Raw genomic sequence first — 22,307 nt, 5'->3', positions numbered from 1 at the left:
TTGATATGCAGACTAGATTTTACTTATATAGAGTAGAGTCGACCGTAAACAATCAGTAGAGATATGGAAGGCCAAACATATTGTGCCCACGGCACTCAAGCAATCGCCCCTCATGTAGTCACTTACTCAAAGTTAGGAAGCATTTAGAGGAACATTCATGACACTCCAGTAGGAAAAGGATTTGACAAGGAGACTAAAAGAAGAAAAAGAGTTGACAAGGATGGAAGTGGAATGGAAGGTCAAGAAAGTGGCTCTGAAAGGGAAATCGGTAGCAAGGATAGAATGGAAGTTTTGCGCCTACTTCAAGGAGTTTGAGCTAAGAAGATGGTTGCAAAGTACTATCTACGACATATTTGCGAACAGGCATCCAGTCTAGGGCTGTCCTCCCACCCTACTTTTTAAAGTATAATTTTCTTTTGGTTTTTTTTAAGTCATCATTTGGAAGACGACTTCTATTTCTATTTTTCTTTATGTGGTGTAATAACACTTTGATGTAATTTAAGATAATATTGGGGTTGGGTAGTTAGGATGTAGTGAGGGGATGTGTTGGTTGGTCTTCCTAACCAACTGACTTCTATTCAAGAACATTGGAACACGAATATTGCACTTGTTATTTTGGTAATCAATAAAGTATATTGGTTTCCATTGAAACTTTGGTACATATGATATTGGTAATAAATGCTTTGTTAATACTGGTGTATTTCAATACATGCTTTGATTCTTTGTTTGGTAACCATTCTATATTTTTCAAGGATATAACTATGGGTGACACCCACTCCCAAAATAGGGTAATCCATTCATGGAGGTGAAGAAGAGTTATCTAGAAGTCCAAAAATGACAATTAAACCCATGCTAAGATAAACTTTGGTGTTATGAGCAATCTCCAAAACAATCTTCTTTAACAACTTTAAGGCAATAGACATGCAAACTAGGAAAGGATATTTGCGTTGCGCCTAAAGAGATTTAACACTATCCACACCAAAAGCAGAGGAAAGACTTGCCCCAAACAAACCTCCCCTACCCATGAAAATATCACATGAAGAAGCAACCACATCCATCCTTGGAATGAATGAGGACCTTGGGCGCAACCATAGAGGACGAAACCCCTCCATTCCACATAGCGCACAAAAGTACGGAACCTGTGGAAAGATCCAGAGCAAGACAAGTGCCACCGAAAATAGGCAAGGAAAAGCTAGTCGACAAAGGAAATCGATCACCATCTAGTGAATGACCAGACACATTAGGGCCCACACAGGAAGATGGCACAAGTCATTAAGAGCATCACACAATCACAAGGGGCCCAGACCCACCATCAACAACTTGCACTGAAAACTTGGACAAAGCAAGCGAAGCTAGAGTTTGAGCAGGAGAGTGGATGTTTGAAATTTGCAAAGAAGCAAGAGTCATTCATCTGTCTATTTACGTAAGGTTAAAATAGTGAGCAATGTTACGATGCAGATCACTCACCAAATTATAAGATAAATTAGAACACAAACCTACTCTTAAACAAATCTTATTAGCGCAACCCAAAAAGGATGAAGGGGTGTTAATGGAAGCCCTAGGTAAAGGGGGAATTTGGTATTCCTTGTTGAGTAATGTGTGAGTATGTGATGTGATTGATATGTAAATGATGAAATCAATGTAGAACTAATGTGTAAAAGTAAGTGCAAAATAGCAAGAATGGGCACACATTAGGGAAAAAAGAGGCAAGTGGACATTCAAAACTGATTTTGATTGTCGTAGAGATGTTGGAATCAAGTAACATTTTGGATATAGGATTATGATGCCTATAAAATTGTATGTAAAGTTTAAGCATCAAAGGATAAGGCCAACCTAGATGGCCTAGTCCAAGACGATGTTCCAAAGTTTTGACCTAGTCATTGTAGCTCCAACCCTGATGAAAATTTTTAAGGGCTTGTGAATGCTTATGAAATTCCTAAATTTGGATAAATAATTTCCATCACTATTCCTGCACACAAGAAAGGAAGGGAAAATGTAGTGCAAAAGGGTTTTCCCTGGTCAAATGTCGGTCTAGGAATTAACCTTGAAATTGCATAAAGAAAGATGAAATGAAATCAAGATTTGAAACATAAATCACCTCGTACCTCAATGATACAATCTCATTTTGGAGATTATAAAAAGCATTAATACAATATTTTTGACTCCACAAAAACCCAAAGGAAATCATGAAAACAAATCCTTGATTGATGGATATTGTAGTTCACCACAATCTTGGATTAAGGAAGAAAGTGGAGGAGACTTGATGTATGAATATGAATTTCCTTCATTGATTGCAAACTCCTTTGCTTGACCTCCAATGAGGGAAAGAAGTTGGACCTATTGAAGGAAATGACTTGAATGCATGATAGAATGAAGATTTCAAATGCTTAATGATTGTTGATGGCTTCCTTGCATTTAAATGTTTGATGATAGATGTCCTCACTAATGGATATTTGATTGTAGTTAGATCTATTAAATGGACAATGGATGAATTGTTCTCTTGTGAATGTCTCTTGATCATGATGTATAGGTTGTAAATGTGAAAATGGGGATTTGATCTAGGAGAAGATCCCCGCATCAAATCCGAAGCTCGTTTAAGCACAAAGTTCTAAGACAAAGTCAACCTAGACATCCTTGTTAAGGACAAGTTCAAATTGATTGACATTGTTTAGGAAATTTCTTTAAATTCTAAGTAGGTTTTATGTAAGTATGCCAAAAAGGTTTGGTGAAAGCCACAACCTACCAGGACATAAGGGTCAATCCCAAATGCCCTAAGAGGAAAATGAATTATGTGATAAGATGACAAATAGGAAAGTAGGCATAGGCAAGAGCCTACAACACAACTCAAGCATAATAGATGATGATAATTACTCACAACACATAATAATGATTTGGTCAAAAAAAGGGAAATCATGAGTAAAATTAGTACCAACTTTAAGTTTTGAACAAACAATGTTGATTTTAAAGATGCAGTAGTGTTGGAAGGACATGAAATCAATGTGAGAACCCATACTTCGAAAATGGGGCTAAAAATAAGCATGCACCTAATAAGGGTACTTTCTTTTTATGCTGGTACATGTGTGTGGATATATTAAATATAGGTATCTTAAAAGGAAATTATTATTTTAATTTTGTAACTGTCATAAACAATTACGCTAGGGTTCAACATTCCATCATCTCTTATAATGTTAGTGTATGAATTGGTGGGCTCTCTCTCTCTCTCTCTCTCTCTCTATCTAAATTATTATTTTTATTTTGTAACTATCATAAACAATTACCCTAAGGTTTAGCATGTCATCATCTCTTATAATGTCAAAGTATGAATTGGTGGGCTCTCTCTCTCTCTCTCTCTCTCTCTCTCTCTCTCTCTCTCTCTCACACACACACACATCCAAGTTCTACCTTTTCATGGAATGCTCTTTTGAGTGGTCGAGTCATTGACTACTAACATTTGTTTTGATATTTATTTTAATGCATTAATGTAATGGATTTCATATTCTTTGGATTTTCTATGCATTTGACAGTATTTATATTTAAATATATAAGCTACAAATTATGTTTACATTTTGTGATTGATATATACTAGTGTATAAGATCCAATTCACATTGTTTATATCATGTTGGTGTCTTTAAAGTTTATTTGATAATACATACATAAAACAAGCTTTAAATTCTTGAAATTTTCTAAATTTCTTAGAATTTCAATCTAGTCTATGCTGATATTTTTTGACAAACAAAAGTACCAACTCGGATCGGCTTCATCAAGTCCAAGACGAGTCTCAAGTCTCAAACCATGATTGTCCTACATCACTAGTTTGGAAAATTTAATTTTATTGATTATTACTTACACCCATCTAGAGAGCTCGAGTTGATGTACAGTAACATAAGTAGTGAGTTCAAATCCATCATTCATAAATTGATTTCAATTATTTATATTCTTGTAAACTAATATATGTGGTTGATTACAATATCTCATATAAGTAGGTTGTTAAGGGTTTAAATTTGTACCACTCTATTCTCAAGTAGAGGACTATGATGATTGGCAAATTTGAATTTACAATTAAGCTCTCAATCATGAGGTCCAAAACCAAATTACAAAACTTGAATAATATGAGAAGCAAATGGAACAACAAATCCATTTGTGAGCTTCAATAAGAAGGGTCTCGTCGACCCAATTGATCTTCTTATCAGTGGATCTTAAGACTGCATTCACCTTTATAGCTTCAATCTCTTTCCCTGATTGTACCTCTATAATTTCTTGAAATCTTGAGGATATCACTAGATGCCTAAACAATGCTTGTTGCCGATAACTTTTACATACATCACTATTACACAATTCGTGAGCATCTTTATTGGATTGCAGAAACTGAATTTTCTCCACTAATATCAACAAATTGCTAGTGCTTTCTATTAGAAACCAAGCTTTGGTCATTTTTGTCTCATCTGTACTAATTAAGCAGTGCCTGCTATTAAATATTGGTTCAAATCTTTATAATCCGCTAGCAAAATCGAAAAGTGAACACATTGCTATCATTAATTGCACTATGTTTTTTAACTAGAACAAATGCCTAGTGGAAAATATTAAATGTCATTTGTGGAAAGCACCTCACAAGCTTAACTATAGCTCGTTAATATGCTTACTCTTTAAGAAGGTGCTCTTTAAGGCAGCGTATAAAACTACAACACTTGAAATGTGTTAGCCCTATGCTAAGCGCCCAAAAACAAAAGGGAAAACAAAAAAGATAGAAGCTTAGGTTCAGTTAACGTGCCAAAGAGAATATTATAGGTTTTCAAGGTTACTAACCTAACCTAGAATATTGAAATCGACATGGATCTTGATGCATTTGATGACAGCTGCAAAATATTTTGACCAATTGCCTCGAATCCAAATGAATTACATTAGAAACATTAACTTCAACTATTTTTATCTTTATCCCTACCACTGTTGTCGCAAAATCACAGTATATTGATGAATCGTACATTTATGGCAAATGAAACTGGATCATAATTCTTGAATAGGATAAGACTATTAGAAAAATACAACAGATTTAAAACAGAGAAAGAAGGAACTTCCAACTTGTTATTCTTGAATAATTGATGCATATTTATACAAACGATTGACCCACCAATATTCCTAAATGATTGCTAATTAGATAGACAACAAACTACTTCACGATTGACAACACACATAAACTTAACAGCTAATTGGAACTTATGCACACCTAACTCAAATACATCTACAACTAGTCATTATTTACAACTCAAACTCTATGACTTAAACTTGAACTGAACTTATGTTGCCAGCAACTCAAATAAGGTTTGCCACATGTGCAACAATCATTTATTTACTATTGTTGGAACATTAACTCCAACACCCCCACTTAATGTGACAACTAAAGAAAACATCATGTAGAAATTACACTTTGAAAATAGGTCATAGAGGAGTAAGACTTCCTCAAGTTGCTCCCAACTGCTGGTATAGTCATGCAATTATCATCCAATTTTGAAACACCATTGAACAATCCATCTCCACATGAAATGCCTCATAACCCCTGTAAAGGTATGATGCCAAGCTTTTAGATTTTTAGATCTCCCTAAACTATTGGACACGAATCCACACGTGTCTCATAACCCTCGTAAAGGTATAGTTTATTTGATCGTATAGCACCTCAAACTATTTACGCATCCATCTAGCCTCTACCACATCTTTTCTTGTTTTTCAAAGCATTGATCTCTTCAATATCTAACAAATTCTTCAATGAAATCATAATCATCCAGTGGTTCTTCTCCAAGCCTCATCTTCTTAACAACTTCTCTAACAAAGAGAACTTAATAGGAAGATGGCTCTGATACCATATTAGAAAAATAGAACAGCAGATTTAAAACAAAGAAAGAACTTCCAACTTGTTATTCTTGAATAATACATGTATATTTATACAATCAATTGACCCACCAACGTTTCTAAATCACTACTAATTAGATTGACAACAAACTACTTCATGATTGATAACACGCACATAATCTTGACAGCTAACTGGAACTTATGGACACCTAACTCCAACACATCTACAACTAGTCATTATTTACAACTCAAACTCTATGAATCACACTTGAACTAAACTTATGTTGCCAGCGAGTCAAATAAGGTTTGTCACATGTGCAACAATCATTTATTTACCACTGTTGGAACACTAACTCCAACAAAGACAGACAACTACTATTCAATTTGAAACTGGTGATGAGCACAAATAGCAATTAGATACTTCAAATGCTTTAGGTTTGGGTAGAATCTTGATTGTGTCTATTTTAGAGGTTAAATACCTGTAAATCATTTTGAACTTTAATAAATACATCAGCTTTCAGTAGAATTATCAGTACCCACATCACATTTACCAAAAAATGTTATATACATCCATTCAAATATTCTCAAAAGCAACATATAAGTCTGTAGGGCTTTGGCAAGGTAAAAGCCAAAATACAGATATCAAAATCACCCTACAAAACAAATAATAGGTGAATGCCAGAAAGAATTTCAATTGTTACATTAATCTACATTATAACATCTTATCATACACGATTAGTAAAAAATAATGCCTCAACAAAGGTGAAGTAAACTGTTAACAGAAATAGCAAATGCTAGCATGAAAGTGTATCTCCGGAACAACCTGGCCGTCATCTTGCTTGGGATCTCACGAGCTGAAACCAATGACAGCAATAGCAAACTCTAGTGTGGAAGTAAGTCACTGGAAGAACCTGGCCATCGTTGTGCTCAAGTTATCAACAGTTCAAATCAATAGCCCCAACAGCAGATTCTAGTATGAACGTATAGCTCCAGAACAACCTAGTAGAGGTCTTGCTTAAGAAATCGAGATCTGCATGTTTTAACTGGAAAGCTGCAGCCTTCCTCTTGGTTTTCGTTTTTTCCATCCCTGAATTTACATACAATCAATTCTAAAATAAGACATAAAAATACTAAACAAAAATGTGGTAGACTTTAAGCTTAACACATAACTAGGACAGAGTAGATGTACAGATACTTACACATGCCAAATAATAAAGCATAGCAACAGCAGCCAAAACTATGAATGTTATTTGGAAGACATTATACCTGCCAACACATTAAAATTACACAAGAGACATCTGTCATCACCTTACTAAAAAAATTCAATGAATAATGTTTTTCATTCACAAATGCTCAAAATATAATGCATTATAATTTACTCAAAAGTGCTACTAATATTGGTTGAAATAAAATGGGTGCTTCCTCTCTTGATGAGAAAATATGAGAAATAGAAGCCTCCCACTAAAAATTTTGTAGAGAGAACTTTTATGGTGCCTCTTAGGGAAATCTGGGTAATGTAGGACCAAGTTTCTTATTAATATTGGCAGATGGTAATTTTATTTGATAGCTATCTTTATCTGGGAGTTAAAATAAGCAATGGAAGCAGGGTGGGAAGGTGTCGGTGCATGGATGGTTGCTGCATCTTCAAAGCGTGCAACACCTAATAGTTGAAGGCAACTTAATAGTGACCACTAATGGTATTGATATGGGAGTGTGCCTGAATTAGAAGCTAAACAAATATGCAAATGATATGGTAGTGGCTTTGGGTTTCAAGTTTGTTGAGGTTAAATGTAATGTCCTCTTTGTGAAATGGAATTTAAGAATAAGGAATAATAATATTATTAAATTATAAATTAAATAGATAAATAATAATACAATATAACTACAGGTTACTTAATGGAAGGATAAGAGATACATTAAGAAGAGTTGAGACACCCTCAACATAAGATATAAAAGGGAGGAGAGTTCTTTTGAAAGAGGATGAGGAGGAAGGAAAAAGTAGAGAGTATAGGAATAAAAGAAGAATTAATGAAAGGATGGAAAGTGAAGAACATAACTTACTCTTTCAATGGACCACAATGGTGAAGGGTTGTTGCTCTTTCAAAGGGATGAAATTATGAAGGTTGTCACTCTTTCAAAGAGGGATGATTATGAAGTGTTGTGACTATTGCCAAAAGGCAGACATGATGAAGAGGTGTGACCTTTCCCTCACATTGGAAGATACAAAGGAAAAGAAAAATCAACTGCAATGAAAGAAAAGCGGTGGAGGAGATCTGGAGCAGATACGAGCAGGACTATAAAGAGGGATCTAAAATAAGAATTGAGAAGGAAAGAAGATATGTAGATCTAGAAGAGGAGGATATGTAGATTCAAAATGGGATATGTGCTCACTTAAAGAGCAATAAATGTTAGAGTAAGTTATTTATTACTCTAGTTTATTTAGCTCTTTTAGGTGCATATAATTAATATTTTATATTAATTATGTTGTGCAAACCTAGTTTCTTTTTCCCTCTAGGGTTTTGTTCACCTTTAAAGGTTGAATTTTTGTATTTTGTTTTCATAACTTAGAATACATTTTTCGCTCTCATATTGTTGAAAACTTCTAAGCTCTGCTTTTTCCGTTTTTCTGGTTTCTCTTCATTGCAAGATATTTGCATGCAGGTGTTCTTGAGGATCTATGAAATTGGTTTTCTTCACTTCTACATGGTATCAGAGCAGACCTGCTGCTTCCTCGTCTGAAGATTCTTGAAGCCACAATTCGGAGACAAAAACCTCAGCTTTTGCGGAGTTTTTTTTTTCAAAAGGGTGAAGGGCAAATTTTCGGGGCACTTTGGGCCCAAACGGACGCAGCCATTGGATCCGGAAGGCCACTTGCAGTCAAAATACATAAAAAACTTGTCATTTTTGGCTTTCAGGCGTCTTGGAAATTTTTTTAGCCCCCAGGAGGCCGTATGGACACATTTTTTGAGAAAAAATCAAAAAAACATTAAAAAGGGCTGCAGCCAGGCGAACACCCAAGCGCAACAGCGAACGGGCCACCCAACACCGTCCCAACCAATGACGCAACCGAAACCCGCCACCTCCACTAGCTAAGCGCCTGTCTCCTCTCCGGCGCCGTCGACTATTTTTCTGCTGCTAACGTCATTTTGCATTCTACTGACATCATTTTCCGACCGCCGTACAACTTTATCGGCAGCTGACGTCATTTTCCCAATAGATGATGTCATCCCTACGTACCCCCTGCTGATGTCATTTTTCCGGCAACCAGATTTTTTCCAGCGACAGCCGTACGGGCGTCAAATTTAAGCCTGTGTCTGTAATTTTCCAATGAGCTCCTCTTTTGGACTTGCAGTCAGTTTTTTGCTCATAACTTGAGCATATAGACGTATTTTTGCGATCCGAAAGAAGCGCCGAAAAGCTGACTTAGAGACGGAGGCTATGGTGCTGGTTTCGTTTGATTCCGAGTTTGTTTGAGCTTCCAAATTTGGCGTTGAAATAGAGGCTTCTGTTTTCCTCTTCTCTGCATCCGAATTCCAAGGTATTTTCTTAGTTTTTTGTGTTTTTCCATAGTTGTTGCTTTGGTTTTGGGGGATATATTTATTTGCTATGGGGGGGAGCATTTTCTATTCCTGTGGGGGGGAGCATTTTCTATTTTGTAATTTGCTTCAGAATCAAACCCTTCTACTTCCATCTTCTTCTTTCTCTCAATGTCAGATCCTTCTCTGATCCGGCTTACACCACACAACTATCACACCTGGAAGACACAGATGACCACGCTTCTCATGTCAAGAGGCTTATGGTCATGTCTAGATGCGAACCAACTTGTTTTGTAGCACCCTTTTGAGGTTCTTCAACACAAAAACAAAATGGATGAAGCCATGGGACTGATTGCACTGAACATCTCCGATAGTCTACTGTTTCACTTGGATGGTTTGACCACTCCACTGGCTATTTGGACCAAATTCCACACATTATTTGGCACAGTGAATGAGTTACGAGCTCTACAGCTTGATGCAGAGTTGACTTCTTTGACACCAGCCAGCTTTCCCACTATTGAAGACTTCTTGATGAAGTTCAAATCTCTGCATACAGTCTTGCAAGGATGTGGTAAAAACAAAACTAATGAGTGTATTTTTTTGATACTCTCAAAGTTGCGAGGACAGTATCAGATCTTTTCTTCCACTTTCTACTCCACTATGGATGCCTTGGGTAACAGACATCAGACGCCCTCATTTGAGGCATTTTGTGATTGGTTGACACGGGAACAGGCAAAGATCCAACAAGTGGATGCCTCTAGCTCTTCCAGCCAAGCATTGGTTGCTCAGACTTCTCAAGGGAAACCAAAACAGAAAGCCAAACCGAAGAAAGATACACCAAAAACTAATGCCAAATCTCCAGCTAACCCTTCCAAGGGTAAATTTGCTTCGAAGTCCACCAAGTCTACCTCCTAGACTAAGAAGAAATCAACTGAGACCTACAATTTTTGTGGAAAGGATGGACATCCTGTTTCTAGGTGTTGGAAACGTTTGGAGGCTTTAGAAGAAGCCATGCAGCAGCATCACATTTCAGCTCCTAAGTTAGCATCCCCCCTGCAGGGAAAGGTCACGCTCTTACTGCGCGAGCTATGACTTCTGGGCCTACTCGAATTCTTGATTCCAGTGCCTCTCACCATATGACAAACACTCAGCAGTTGGTCACCTCACTTGCCCCTTGTCCTACCACCCAGATTGCTGTTGGGAACTCATCACATATTTTCGTCATGGGTTCTGGTTTTATTGCATTAGTTGGGGGCTCTCTTCAGGATGTTCTTCTTGTCCCTGATATTTTGACGAACCTATTGTCTGTTTATCAGATTTGCCACTCTGGCTCTAGTAAGACAGTTGAGTTCTCACCACATGATGTGGTTATCCGGGACTTACACAATTCTGAGATGATTGTGGCTATTGGGAGTGTTGACTCTGCATCTCGCCTCTACAGATTTGATGGATTTGAATCTTCTGATGACACAGGTTCATGTCTTGTTGCACATGCAGATTTAGTAAGCAGACTTTGGCATGAGCATTTGTCAGCCGACTGGATGGTTCCGGCGGTGTTTCTGTAGCCGACGGATTGACTGTCGTCGGTGTTTTGTATTTTGTAGCCGACAGGTAAATAGTTTGTAACGGATGTAATGTTGTGGCCGACGGACTCCTTCGGGAAGGTTCGGCGATAGTATTTATATCCCGTCTAGGATCATTGTAAAGCACGAATCATCTACTATTGCGAATCTTATCAAGCATAATGTATGTTCTGGCATATGCAAATATAATTTGGCTATTCTGTTCCATTGTCTGTATGTGTTGATTTCTTTACCCGTACGATAAACATTTGGCGCCGTTGCCTTATAAATCTGGAAGGTGGGAGGAATGAAGATTAATGCCAAATCAACTTAACAAGGATCGAAATAAGGCAAAGGGAAAAATGGAATCCGTAGTGCACAAGAGAATTTAATTCTGGCACAGCAAGCCGAACGCCGACGGACATTTCAGAAGATTGCCAACGGAAACCGTAGCACGGAAGAATTGTTGGAGGAGACTCGGCAACGGGTGGAATTGGTGGAAGAAGCACGAGAGGAGTTCTTGAATTTGTGTTCGCCGAGGGAAGAAAATTCAAACGGAAGAGCATCAACTCGCATGGCTCACAGTGCCAACGGAGCACGAGCGTGGAGTGACCTCTTCGTCTAGAATAGACTTCCGCGGGAAACAATTTCGGAGGATCCTTCTTCTTCACCAAGGTTTCCAGCTGTCAACACCTCCGGTGCAGGAGTGCAGACCGTCAGTGCAAGAGTTCAAACTGTCGGTGCGAGAGTTCAGACTGCCGGTGTGGGAGTACCGACCGCCGGTGTGGGAGTTTAGACTGCCGGTGTGGGAGTGCCGACCGCCAGTGCGGGAGTGCCGACTGTCGGTGTTGGAGTGCCGACCGCCAATGTAGGAGTGCAGACCTCCAGTGTTATGGCGGGACCCAAAGAAAAGCTGCCGAAATTTGAAGGTGATGGTACAGCCGACCCCATCCGACATTGTAAGACATGTGAGACGATCTAGTGAGCAAATGGAATCACAGATGCCGACGAATGGGTCAAGCAATTTCCGGCAACCCCACGGGGTGTCGCGATTGATTGGTTTTCGGATACGAATCCGCAAAAGCTGGATACCTAGGATAAGATTAAAAAGGAGTTCCTAGCGGAATTTAAACTCTTGCGAGATGATAATGAAATTGTAGCAGAGATTTTCAATACAAAACAGGGGAAGCACGAAACTGTCCACGTCTACGCCAGGAGATTAAAAGACTTAATAAACAAAATAGAAAGCAAACCGGCGGACGGATTGCAGAAAAGATGGTTCGTGGACGGCCTACGATCAAAATTGCGGAGGAAAATGAAAATTGTCCCACCGTCATCATATGTGGATGCGTATAACAGAGCACTGGACCTTGAAAGTGAGCAGAAGACAAAAAAAAAAACTAGCTCCTCTGATTCGGATGACGACGAGCCTGACGGAGATGATAGTAGCGACGACGAAGGCAGCAGCAAGAAGGTTTGTGCCCTACAGAAGGATATGGTTCGCATGATGGAGTTTAAAAACATGCAGAAGCAGCCAAAAGGCAGTGAACTGTGGTGCACGGAGTGTAGGACAGACGGGCATACTAAAGGATCGTGTCCAAAGAACCAATTTTGTGACATCTGTCAGATCATGGGCCATTCAACAAAGGATTGTCCCTTTAGCATGAAGACAAGAGGATCTCCACAGGTGCTTCTTACGCAGCAAGCTTCCCCGTCGAGCAGTAATGGAAATGCAAACATTGATGGTGCCACACTTGGAGGGTACAGGAATAATAGCAGAGGGCAAAATAACAACAATGCAAACAATAACAATAATAATGGGAGCCGAAGTCGAACTCAGTATGATGCAAACGGACGGCCAATCGTTCAATGCTGAAAATGTAATTTGTGGAGTCATTTTGCGCGAGATTGTACAATGGCAAACACACCGAAATTATTATGCAGATGGTGCGGACCAGGCGATCACGAAGATTCCAAGTGTCCAAAGTCTGGAGTAAACTTGATCACTATCGACACAGATGTAGAGGAGGTTCTGGCAATTACACGGAGGTAAGCGAAGGAAAAAAGAAAATTGGGGGAAATGCAGGCAAAAATTGGAAAGGCATCGTCGGCAAGGACATCTCAGTTGAAGGACATCACCGGCACCTTGGCAAAGAACTTCACAGAACAAAACATTGTACGGCAGATCTTACAAACGGAGATACCGGTAAAGATAAGTGACCTCCTCACAATGCCCCAGTTACGGACGGCCATTATGAATCATACACCGTTTTCGAAAGCAACGGAGGACACAGGAAGGGACAGTAGGGAAGTGACGACAACAGACCCAATGCTGTTGGCACTCACCTCCAGACGACATCCGGCGATCGTCGAGATGGGGATTTTGGAAAATGTTTTGACAGAGAGAATTGTTGACGGAGGGTCCAGCGTGAATGTCTTACCGGAGGATACCTGGAAGAAGTTGGGGAAGCCGACGTTGTGGCCACCTACATTCCAGTTGCTCACGACGGACCAGCACGGGATCAAACCGTTAGGAACCTTGAGGGCACAACCGGTAACCATTGGTACGCAACCATTTTTATTGGATTTCGTAGTCATTCCATTGAAATGAAAAGGATATGATGCTATTCTGGGACGGGATTGGTTGGTGCAAGCAAAAGTAAAACATGATTGGAAACGAAATACCCTATCAATGGAGCGCGAAGGCAAAAGATTCATAATTGACCTGCACACGCAAATGGTTGGCAAGGAGGCAGCATCGTCAGATTCTAACAGTGAAGGCGAGAGTGATGACGAAGGAAAGAGGAGAATGGAACCGGATGGAGGAGTATTGAGACTTGACTGAGGATCGAATGACGACGACCTGGACTCAGTGAATGGCCTTTACCACTGGCAAATAGAAGACTACGAACTCTTTCCGAGTTGTAATATGCTAAGGGTCGACGAAAGTGAGAAAAAGGAGGAAAACGAATATCTGGAGGAATGCAAGGAAGCGGAAGAAAGAAAAGCTGCCATGGCTGAAGCTGAGGGGAAGAACATACAGTCTGAACACAGAAAAACGAAAGATCCCACTGTTCGGTACATGGTGAATGGACCACACGGAAAGAAAAGGTTACACCGCAGCATAAAATTAGTGGAAAGGCACCTACAGCAAGGAAATAATCCAGTTGCACGACGACCGCAGGCACAGTGAGCGACGGAGGTGGCACAGAACAGACGTAAGGCGTACGACGGTCGAAATGAAATCAAAGTGGAAAAGTTTAAGGCCAGATGGCTCGGACTATATCAGATCCGGGAGGTCGGCGACAATCGAGTGGTAAAGTTGGGAACATTGGACGGGCAAGAGGTACCTCACGCAGTCAACGAATCCTACCATGCCAGGAAGATGTCGTCACCGTCACAAAATGATCAGATGATTCCCTTGTCGTCGTCGTTGCAGAATGGCGACGCCTGGAGGCAAAATTGAGGTGTTGTCTTTTAATTTTATTTTATTTTTGTCAAAAAGAAAAAGAAAAAAATAAAATAAAATAATAAAAAAAAGAGAAAAAAAATTGAAAAAAATAAAAATAAAAAGGACCCCGCGGGCAGAGTCTGTCCACGGGTGAAAAAAGTCTCGCGGGCAGAGTCTGTCCACGGGTGGAAAGAGGACCCCGCGGGCAGAGTCTGTCCACGGGTGGAAAAAGCCCCGCGGGCAGAGTCTGTCCGCGGGTGAAAAAGTCCCGCGGGCGAAGACAACGGCCCCACGGGCAATAGCTTGTCCGCGGGCGTGAAAGGGAATGGCCCCGCGGACAGTCTGTCCACGGGTTAATAAAAGCCCCGTGGGCAACCTGTCCGCGGGCATAAAACTTCTAAGTTCCTCCGCCAGAAAGGCTGCGAGTAAAAAACATTTCCGCCAGACTCCATTCCCTCCTCCAGCCAGATTTCTACGCGGGGAAACAGAGACATAAAGAAGAGTGCTTGTTCTGCCAGAAGGAGAAGCTCAGGGTTTTGTGAGGAGTGGAAAAAATATGGCATATTTAGTTTGGGCGCTTTTGAGTTTAGCGGCAGCACAGTAAAATTAAAGGAGCCAAGATGGAATCTGTGTAGGGAAGGAGAAGAATTTCTGTGTGCAGAGGGATTTGTGGTGGATTGTAGAGGAAGCAGTTAAAAAAATAAAAATAAAAACGACGACAGATTCAAGTTGTTCGGAATGAGTAACAGATGATGCCAAAGGGAAGGGGAAGCAGCAGTAGTTACCAGAAAGAGTCTGGAATTGGCAAAAAATGACAAAAATAATCTGTTCCGTGCATTTTTGTGTGGGCTCCAGAGTGCTAATTTGGTCTTGGCCCCTCGACCCCGCCCTGTCACCCGAGGCACTGCCCCTCGACCCCGCCGGGTGCGTTGCCCCCTGGACCCCCACTCGTTGCGGATATCAATCATGGGAGTCTGACCAGTTGAGAAGAGTTGAAGTTGCTACAGGCATAGAGTGTGTCAGATATTTTGTTAGTCGTCAGGAGACGACTTTTTTTTGGAGGGGATGGTGTCAGCCGACTGGATGGTTCCGATGGTGTTTCTATAGCCGACGGATTGACTGTCGTCGGTGTTTTTTATTTTATAGCCGACGGATAAATAGTTTGTAGCGGATGTAATGTTGTGGCCGACGGACTCCTTCGGGAAGGTTCGGCAGTAGTATTTATATCCCGTCTAGGATCATTATAAAGCAGGAATCATCTACTATTGCGAATCTTATTAAGCATAATGTATGTTCTGGCATACGCAAATATAATTTGGCTATTCTGTTCCATTGTCTGTATGTGTTGATTTCTTTACCAGTATGGTAAACAGCATTTTGGCCATGTCAATTACAAATATGTTTAGCAGATGAGCACACAGGCACTTGTTCTTGGGCTTCCCCAAATTTCCTATACAGATGGTGTTTTTCAGGGTTGTGCTCTTGGCAAACAACATAGGGATCCTTTTCCACATGGACGAGCCACTCGTGCTTTGGCACCATTGGAGTTAATTTATAGTGACCTCGTGTCATTTCTCACTCCATCTTTTTCAAGTGCCAGATATGTGCTTACTTTCATTGATGACTCCTCCAGACATACATGGGTGTACTTTTTGAAGTACAAGTCTGATGTCTTTGATTCATTTCGAGTCTTCAAAACATTTGTTGAGAAGCAGTTTGGTCTTTGTATTCGGCAGATACGCACAGATAATGGGGGGGAGTATGTGAACCCAGCTTTCAAGGATTTTTGCTCTGAACATGGTCTTCAGCATCAGTTTTCAGTTCCCTACACCCCTCAGCAGAATGGTGTGGTTGAACAAAAGAACAAAACCCTTCGAGAGATGGCTAACTGTATGATTTAGTCTAGGTCCATGGATTCATGTTTTTGGGCAGAGGCAATCAACTGTGCCAATTATATTCAGAATCGGATGCCTCACAAGGTAGTTCGAAATATGACTCCTAAGGAGGCTTGGTCTCATGTCAAGCCTGATGTATCTTCATTCCGAGTCTTTGGTAGTGAAGCATGGGCGTTTATGCCAGATGCTCAGAGGAGAGCCATGGAGCGGAAGATTCGACACCTCATTTTTGTTGGCTACTGCGAGGATGTTAAGGCCTACAGGTTGTTTGATCCTAATTCCAGAGAGGTCCTATTTCGACGGGATGTCCAATTTGATGAGCGCCTTCCTGCAGTAGATACCCTGCCTCCAGAGTCTACTTCACTTACCACCACTCCCTCATCCTTTCCAGTCTCTTTTCCGGATGATGAAGATGATGATCATGTTGATCCCCATTTACCTCCGCCACAGGATCCTCCCCAAATACCTAAATGGGCTCGAAGTACAGTTGAGGCTGTAGGATCGCTAGTTGGTGACCCTACCACTTCCCATCGCACCCGTTCTCATACTACGGGTTCTAGTCTTCTAAGTCATGCTATTTGTGATGATCCTCAAACTTTTGTAGCAGCGACAGGACATCCTGAGTGGGACATTGCAATGGAGTATTCTTCTTTGATGAAGAATCATACTTAGGATCTTTGCTCTCTTCCTAAGGGAAGAAAGGTTGTGCGATGCAAATAGTTGTATTGTACTAAGTTTGCTGCTGAAGGTTCCATTGATAAGCGCAAGGCTCGTCTTGTTGCGAAGGGTTTTTCATAGGTTGAGGGATTGATTACACTGAGACATTTGCCCCTCTTGCCAAGATGAATTCTATTTGCCTTGTCTTATCCCTCGCCGCTTCTCAAGGATGGCCCATTTTTCAGATGGATGTGAAGAGTGCATTCTTGCATGGTGATCTTACTGAGGAGATTTACATGAAGCAGCCTCAGGAATTCATGCAGGATTCCACCTTGGTTTGCAAACTTTAATGCTCATTGTATGGTCTCAAACAGGCCCCTCGGGCTTGGTATGAGAAGATGGACTCTTTTCTGCTTTCTACAGACTTCACCCGTTGCCATTCTAATCCTACAGTCTACATTCAACATCTTGAGGCTGAGGTTTTGATCCTTGTGCTATATGTTGATGATCTTCTCACAGGTAGCTTGTCCTCTATGATTAAGGATGTTCAAAAAGCATTGATGGAATAGTTTGAGATGACTGATCTTGGACTGCTACATTATTTTCTTGGTCTCCAAATTGTTCAGTACCTTGCTGGAATCTTTGTTTACTAGCAGAAGTATGCTCTTGACATGCTTCGACGCTTTGACATGCATGATTGCAAGCCTACTCCAACACCTTTTCAGTCGGGTGTCACCTTGTCTACCTCAAGCATTGATGGAACAGTTTGAGATGACTGATCTTGGACTGCTACACTATTTTCTTGGTCTCTAGATTGTTCAGTACCTTGCTGGAATCTTTGTTTACTAGCAAAAGTATGCTCTTGACATGCTTCGACGCTTTGACATGCTTGATTGCAAGCCTACTCCAACCCCTTTTTAGTTGGGTGTCACCTTGTCTACCTCTTGCCCTTCACCTTCAGTGGATCCTACAATATATCGGCAGTTGGTTGGCAGCTTGTTGTACCTGACACACACTCGTCATAATCTCTCCTTTGCAATGGGTCTTGTCTCTCGGTTCTCACATGATCCTCATGAGAGTCATTAGCAAGCTGCCAAGCGTATTTTGAGATACATTCAAGGCACCTTGATGTATGCATTCATTACACAGCAGGGACTCCTCACATTGTTGGCTACACTGACTCAGATTGGGCCAGTGATGTTGATGATCGGAAGTCTACTTCTGGCTTTGTTTTTTGTCTTGGCTCTAGTCTTATCACATGGTCGTGTAAGAAGTAACAGGCTCATGCACTTTCATCTACAGAGGCTGAGTATCGAGCTACAGTGCTTGCTAGTCAGGAGATTTTATGGCTTTGGCAATTGATGACTGAGTTTGGTTTTCCTCCTGATCGTCCCACTATTCTATGGTGCGATAATCAGAGTGTTATTCATATTTCCTGCAACCCGGTGGAGCATCAACACACTAAACACATTGAGCTTCATATGCATTTCATTCGTCATTTGATCCAAGACGGTGTTCTCTCTTTGGAGTACATTTCCACTGATGCACAGGTTGCTGACATCTTCACCAAGTCATTTGCATCATCTTGCTATCTTCAACTACGGTCTATGCTTGGGATTACGGAAGTTGTCCTTGGGGGGTCTTGTTGAGGCCTTCCTTCCTTCATGTTTTTTTTTCAACATGTTTGTTCTATCTCTTTTTAGAGAGGGATTTTTCCCACTGGGTTTTCTCCTTTGTCTCCAGTTTACAGAGATTTCCTTGTTTTGGGTACTTGATCAGGCCTTGTTGCCGGGACCCATTTTCCTGCTTTCATAGCTTTGCTAGGTTAGCTTCCTCCTAAGCTTCGCTTAAGAGGGGGTGTTAGAGTAAGTTATTTATTACTCTAGTTGCTTTAGCTCTTTTAGGTGCATATAATTAATATTTTATATTAATTATATTGTGCAAACCTAGTTTCTTTTTCCCTCTAGGGTTTCGTTCACCTTTAAAGGTTGAACTTTTGTATTTTCTTTACATAACTTAGAATACATTGTTCGCTCTCATATTGTTCAGAACTTCTAAGCTCTGCTTTTCCATTTTTCTGGTTTCTCTTCATTGCAGAATATTTGGATGCAGGTGTTCTTGAGGATCTATGAAGTTGGTTTTCTCAACTTCTACAATAAAGACAGATTTGAAAAGTGCACAATCAGTGAAGATTAAATAAGAAATGAAATGGGCAACAGCTGTTAGCAAATTAAAGAGTGTGAATCCCTATACTTAAAAGAGATTGAAAAGAAGCCAATAGTGGCATGTTGTGATGGTTAAGTTGTTGTGTTGTTATCCTTGCCATCAAGGTTCAAATCTCATGGGGATGAGGTCCCCCATTTGTGGCCTCATTGGTTCATAGCTCCAGGTCAAAGTGTTTACCCCTCTTTTAAAAAAAAAAAAAAAAAACAGAGATTGAAAAGAAAAGAAGAATATTGAAATACAAAAAAAATGCAATATTCTTTAGCAGATCAAATTCTCAGTACCAGGGAGAGTAACTATAATCAGATCCAAATCTAGGGAGTTATTATTAGTCTATTTTTGGTAATGCAGCAATTAAGAATAATATATGCATGTGATTTTATAGGGCATCTTGGAAAGTTGTTAATAAACATACATGAACTTAATATGACAATAGTCTGCACAACGGAATGGGAAAGAGTCTGAAATTATAGGAGAACCCCTGAAAGCACCCTATTGCAATAGGAGTTAAGGGAGAAAAGCTACGAGGGCACCTTACTAAATTGTGATTGAGGGAGAACTGCTAATTGCAAGTCCCTTTCCAACTCCTATGTTGGGGAACTATTGATGAATCATAAATTACTGCAACCATCGAAGAATGGAGGGCAGTATGCAGAGAGAAACATTATCTTAGGGTACCCTACCATGCCTCCTTACTCCACATCTTCTCTAGTTCAGATTCACATACAACTTAAGTATTGCATAAAGATGAAAGTATATTATCTTATCTAACCCTTGATATATTTATGAATAATGTTTGCATTATTGAATATGTTGTGTTCATAAGGTGAATGCAAGATTCAAGTTATGAAACACATAATTAAAGACACCATTTATTTGGTAAACACTAACCCTAATCTATTGCAATTATGATTTAGGTCCACTTGTAGGGTAAATTGGGAAGAGAACACTATTGCTTTTATGCGTGCTCATTTAACCATAGGCAATGACTCTTATTACCCTCCCAACCACAACAATATATTCAGAGCATTGTTCTATATAATGCAGATTGTGTGCATTTTAATTGTCGAGAGGAAGATTCAATCTTCCTTTATAACTATCAATTGTGCCCCTCCACTACGGGTCGCCACTCTTCACAAGTAGCCCCATTAATTTATTTATTATATTATCAATATAATTATATTATATTATCACAATAATAATTAATTTATCAATATATTTTTTATATTATCAATAATTACATTATCACTATAGTTAATATATTACAATAATTATATTATCATAACCTTTATGTTATCTATGCCAGTTTGAAGGGATCCAACTATAGCTACAATAACATACACTACCTCTTAGCTAGGGAGGAATCCTTGTCGATATCTAAGTTATGTGGTGATATCCACCACGGCTACTCTCAAAGGGTTGGTTCTTCCTTGGCTACTCCCATGAATAGAAATGTAAATGAATAGAAGTGCTCATCACAAAATCACTCAACGTGATTTTGTCATCTCATTATGATGTTCGCCATGGCTACTCCCAAAAGGTGAATGAACACAAGTGTAAAGTCATGGATTCTCTCACATGACATCCACCATAGCTACTCCCAAAGGGTGGCGACTCTCGTGTATGGAAATGCAAATAAGCACTAGTGCCCGTCATGGAATCACTCAACATGGTGTTGTCATCTCATCATGACGTTCACCATGGCTACTCCCAGAGGGTGGATATATAGAAGTGCTAAGCCATGTAGTCTCACATGACATCCACCATGGCTATTCCTAGAGGGTGGATCCACTGTGGCTACTCCCTGAAGGTAGAGCAATAGTTTTCACTTCAAACTTCTCCCTCACAGAGAAGAATTCATTAAGGTCTTGTACCTCAAACTTCTTCTTAACAGAGAAGAATGGATTAACATGGGCTTGCACCTCAAACTTCTCCCTAGCAAAGAAGAATGCATTATAGTACATCTCAAGAAATCACTAATGTTGAGACTCCCTCTCAACAAGGGCTTTATTCTCCTTAATTCCAAGCTTGTTTTGAAAATGCCCAAATGTTACTCTAGCAAGAGGCTTGGTGAAATATCGACAGTCTAATCATCAATGCTAATGTACCTCAACTAAATAGCATTTTGTTGCACCATATCTCTAATGCAATTATATTTATCTCCACATGCTTTGACCTATCATGAAACGTAAGGTTCGAGTTTGCATTACTCCCAGTGAATCCTAAGATCACCAAGTATCTATCTATCAAGGAATATCATGACCTAGGTGTCCACATAAAGGCCTTCCAACCTACATACAAGGGACTCCATCACATGAATCATAGTCCTCTGACTATTACAATTTCCCAAAGGGGAAATCAACCATCATATCTAACTAATGTGATTCCCATCTCATGACAGAATCAGAGAAGCCATAGCCCAAATGGAAGTATACTTGATCACTAGAGAAACAAGTTGGACATGGTCTACTCCCTCTAAACCAATATTATTAATGTACATTCAATATTTATAAATATTGAATGTCAAAGTATTACTGCAGATCTCAATGTAAGGAAGAACATTAATGAATTTCGATGCTCTCTTGCCTGACTGAGTATAAGCATATATATATGGGTTTGAATAGACCATGTCTTGGGTGGACATGTCTCCAAAAAGTGGAGACATGTCCACACAAGACATGCCTCATCCCTAATAGTGATTTGTTTATGCAAATGAACCAATTACCAATCGATGTTAATTATTATTAGTTTGAACTTAATAAAACCTCTACACAAAGTCACCGATCTCCAAGGAAAATTAATCAGACTTTGATCCAATTATATATATGCATATAAGCCAATCACGATCATGGCTCAATCAATATATGAACATGAAATGTCAAGGAATGAATCTATATGAACAGATTGATCATATACTTGGATAAGAATCACAGCTTTAGCAGATGACAAAATTATATGTATTCTAATGTATATGCATATGTATTAATATACACTAAGTTATATTGGCATATACGCATATATGTTATGTGCAGATCAAGATAGATTATATTGTCATCCAATTTATCTGAATGAAGTTATTTCTTCAACAAATATGACCAAGATCCTCAAGATGGCTCCTACCTCTGTCACAGAAGCACGCTT

At 39.8% G+C, this 22,307-nt stretch overlaps 1 protein-coding gene across 3 annotated transcripts in view; it reads right to left on the bottom strand.

Moving 5' to 3' along the window:
• Nucleotides 1-6,357: 6,357 nt before the first annotated feature.
• The window catches only part of LOC149543999 (LIMR family protein At5g01460-like), a 123,678-nt gene continuing 107,728 nt past the window's right edge, over nucleotides 6,358-22,307 (bottom strand). For all 3 annotated transcript variants that reach the window (XM_089798637.1, XM_089798638.1, XM_089798639.1), the window contains exons 14-15: nucleotides 7,042-7,108; nucleotides 6,358-6,929 (exon numbers count right to left, since the gene is read on the bottom strand). In XM_089798637.1, coding sequence (XP_089654763.1) covers nucleotides 6,882-6,929; nucleotides 7,042-7,108 — 115 coding nt within the window. In that variant the 3' untranslated portion in view covers nucleotides 6,358-6,881. The remainder of the gene's footprint in view (nucleotides 6,930-7,041; nucleotides 7,109-22,307) is intronic.

The sequence above is a fragment of the Cupressus sempervirens genome, chromosome 8, assembly GCF_028749045.1.
Source record: "Cupressus sempervirens isolate cs-2001-9-10 chromosome 8, ASM2874904v1, whole genome shotgun sequence".
Classification (NCBI taxonomy): domain Eukaryota; kingdom Viridiplantae; phylum Streptophyta; class Pinopsida; order Cupressales; family Cupressaceae; genus Cupressus; species Cupressus sempervirens.
This window is presented reverse-complemented; position numbering and strand designations above follow the sequence as displayed.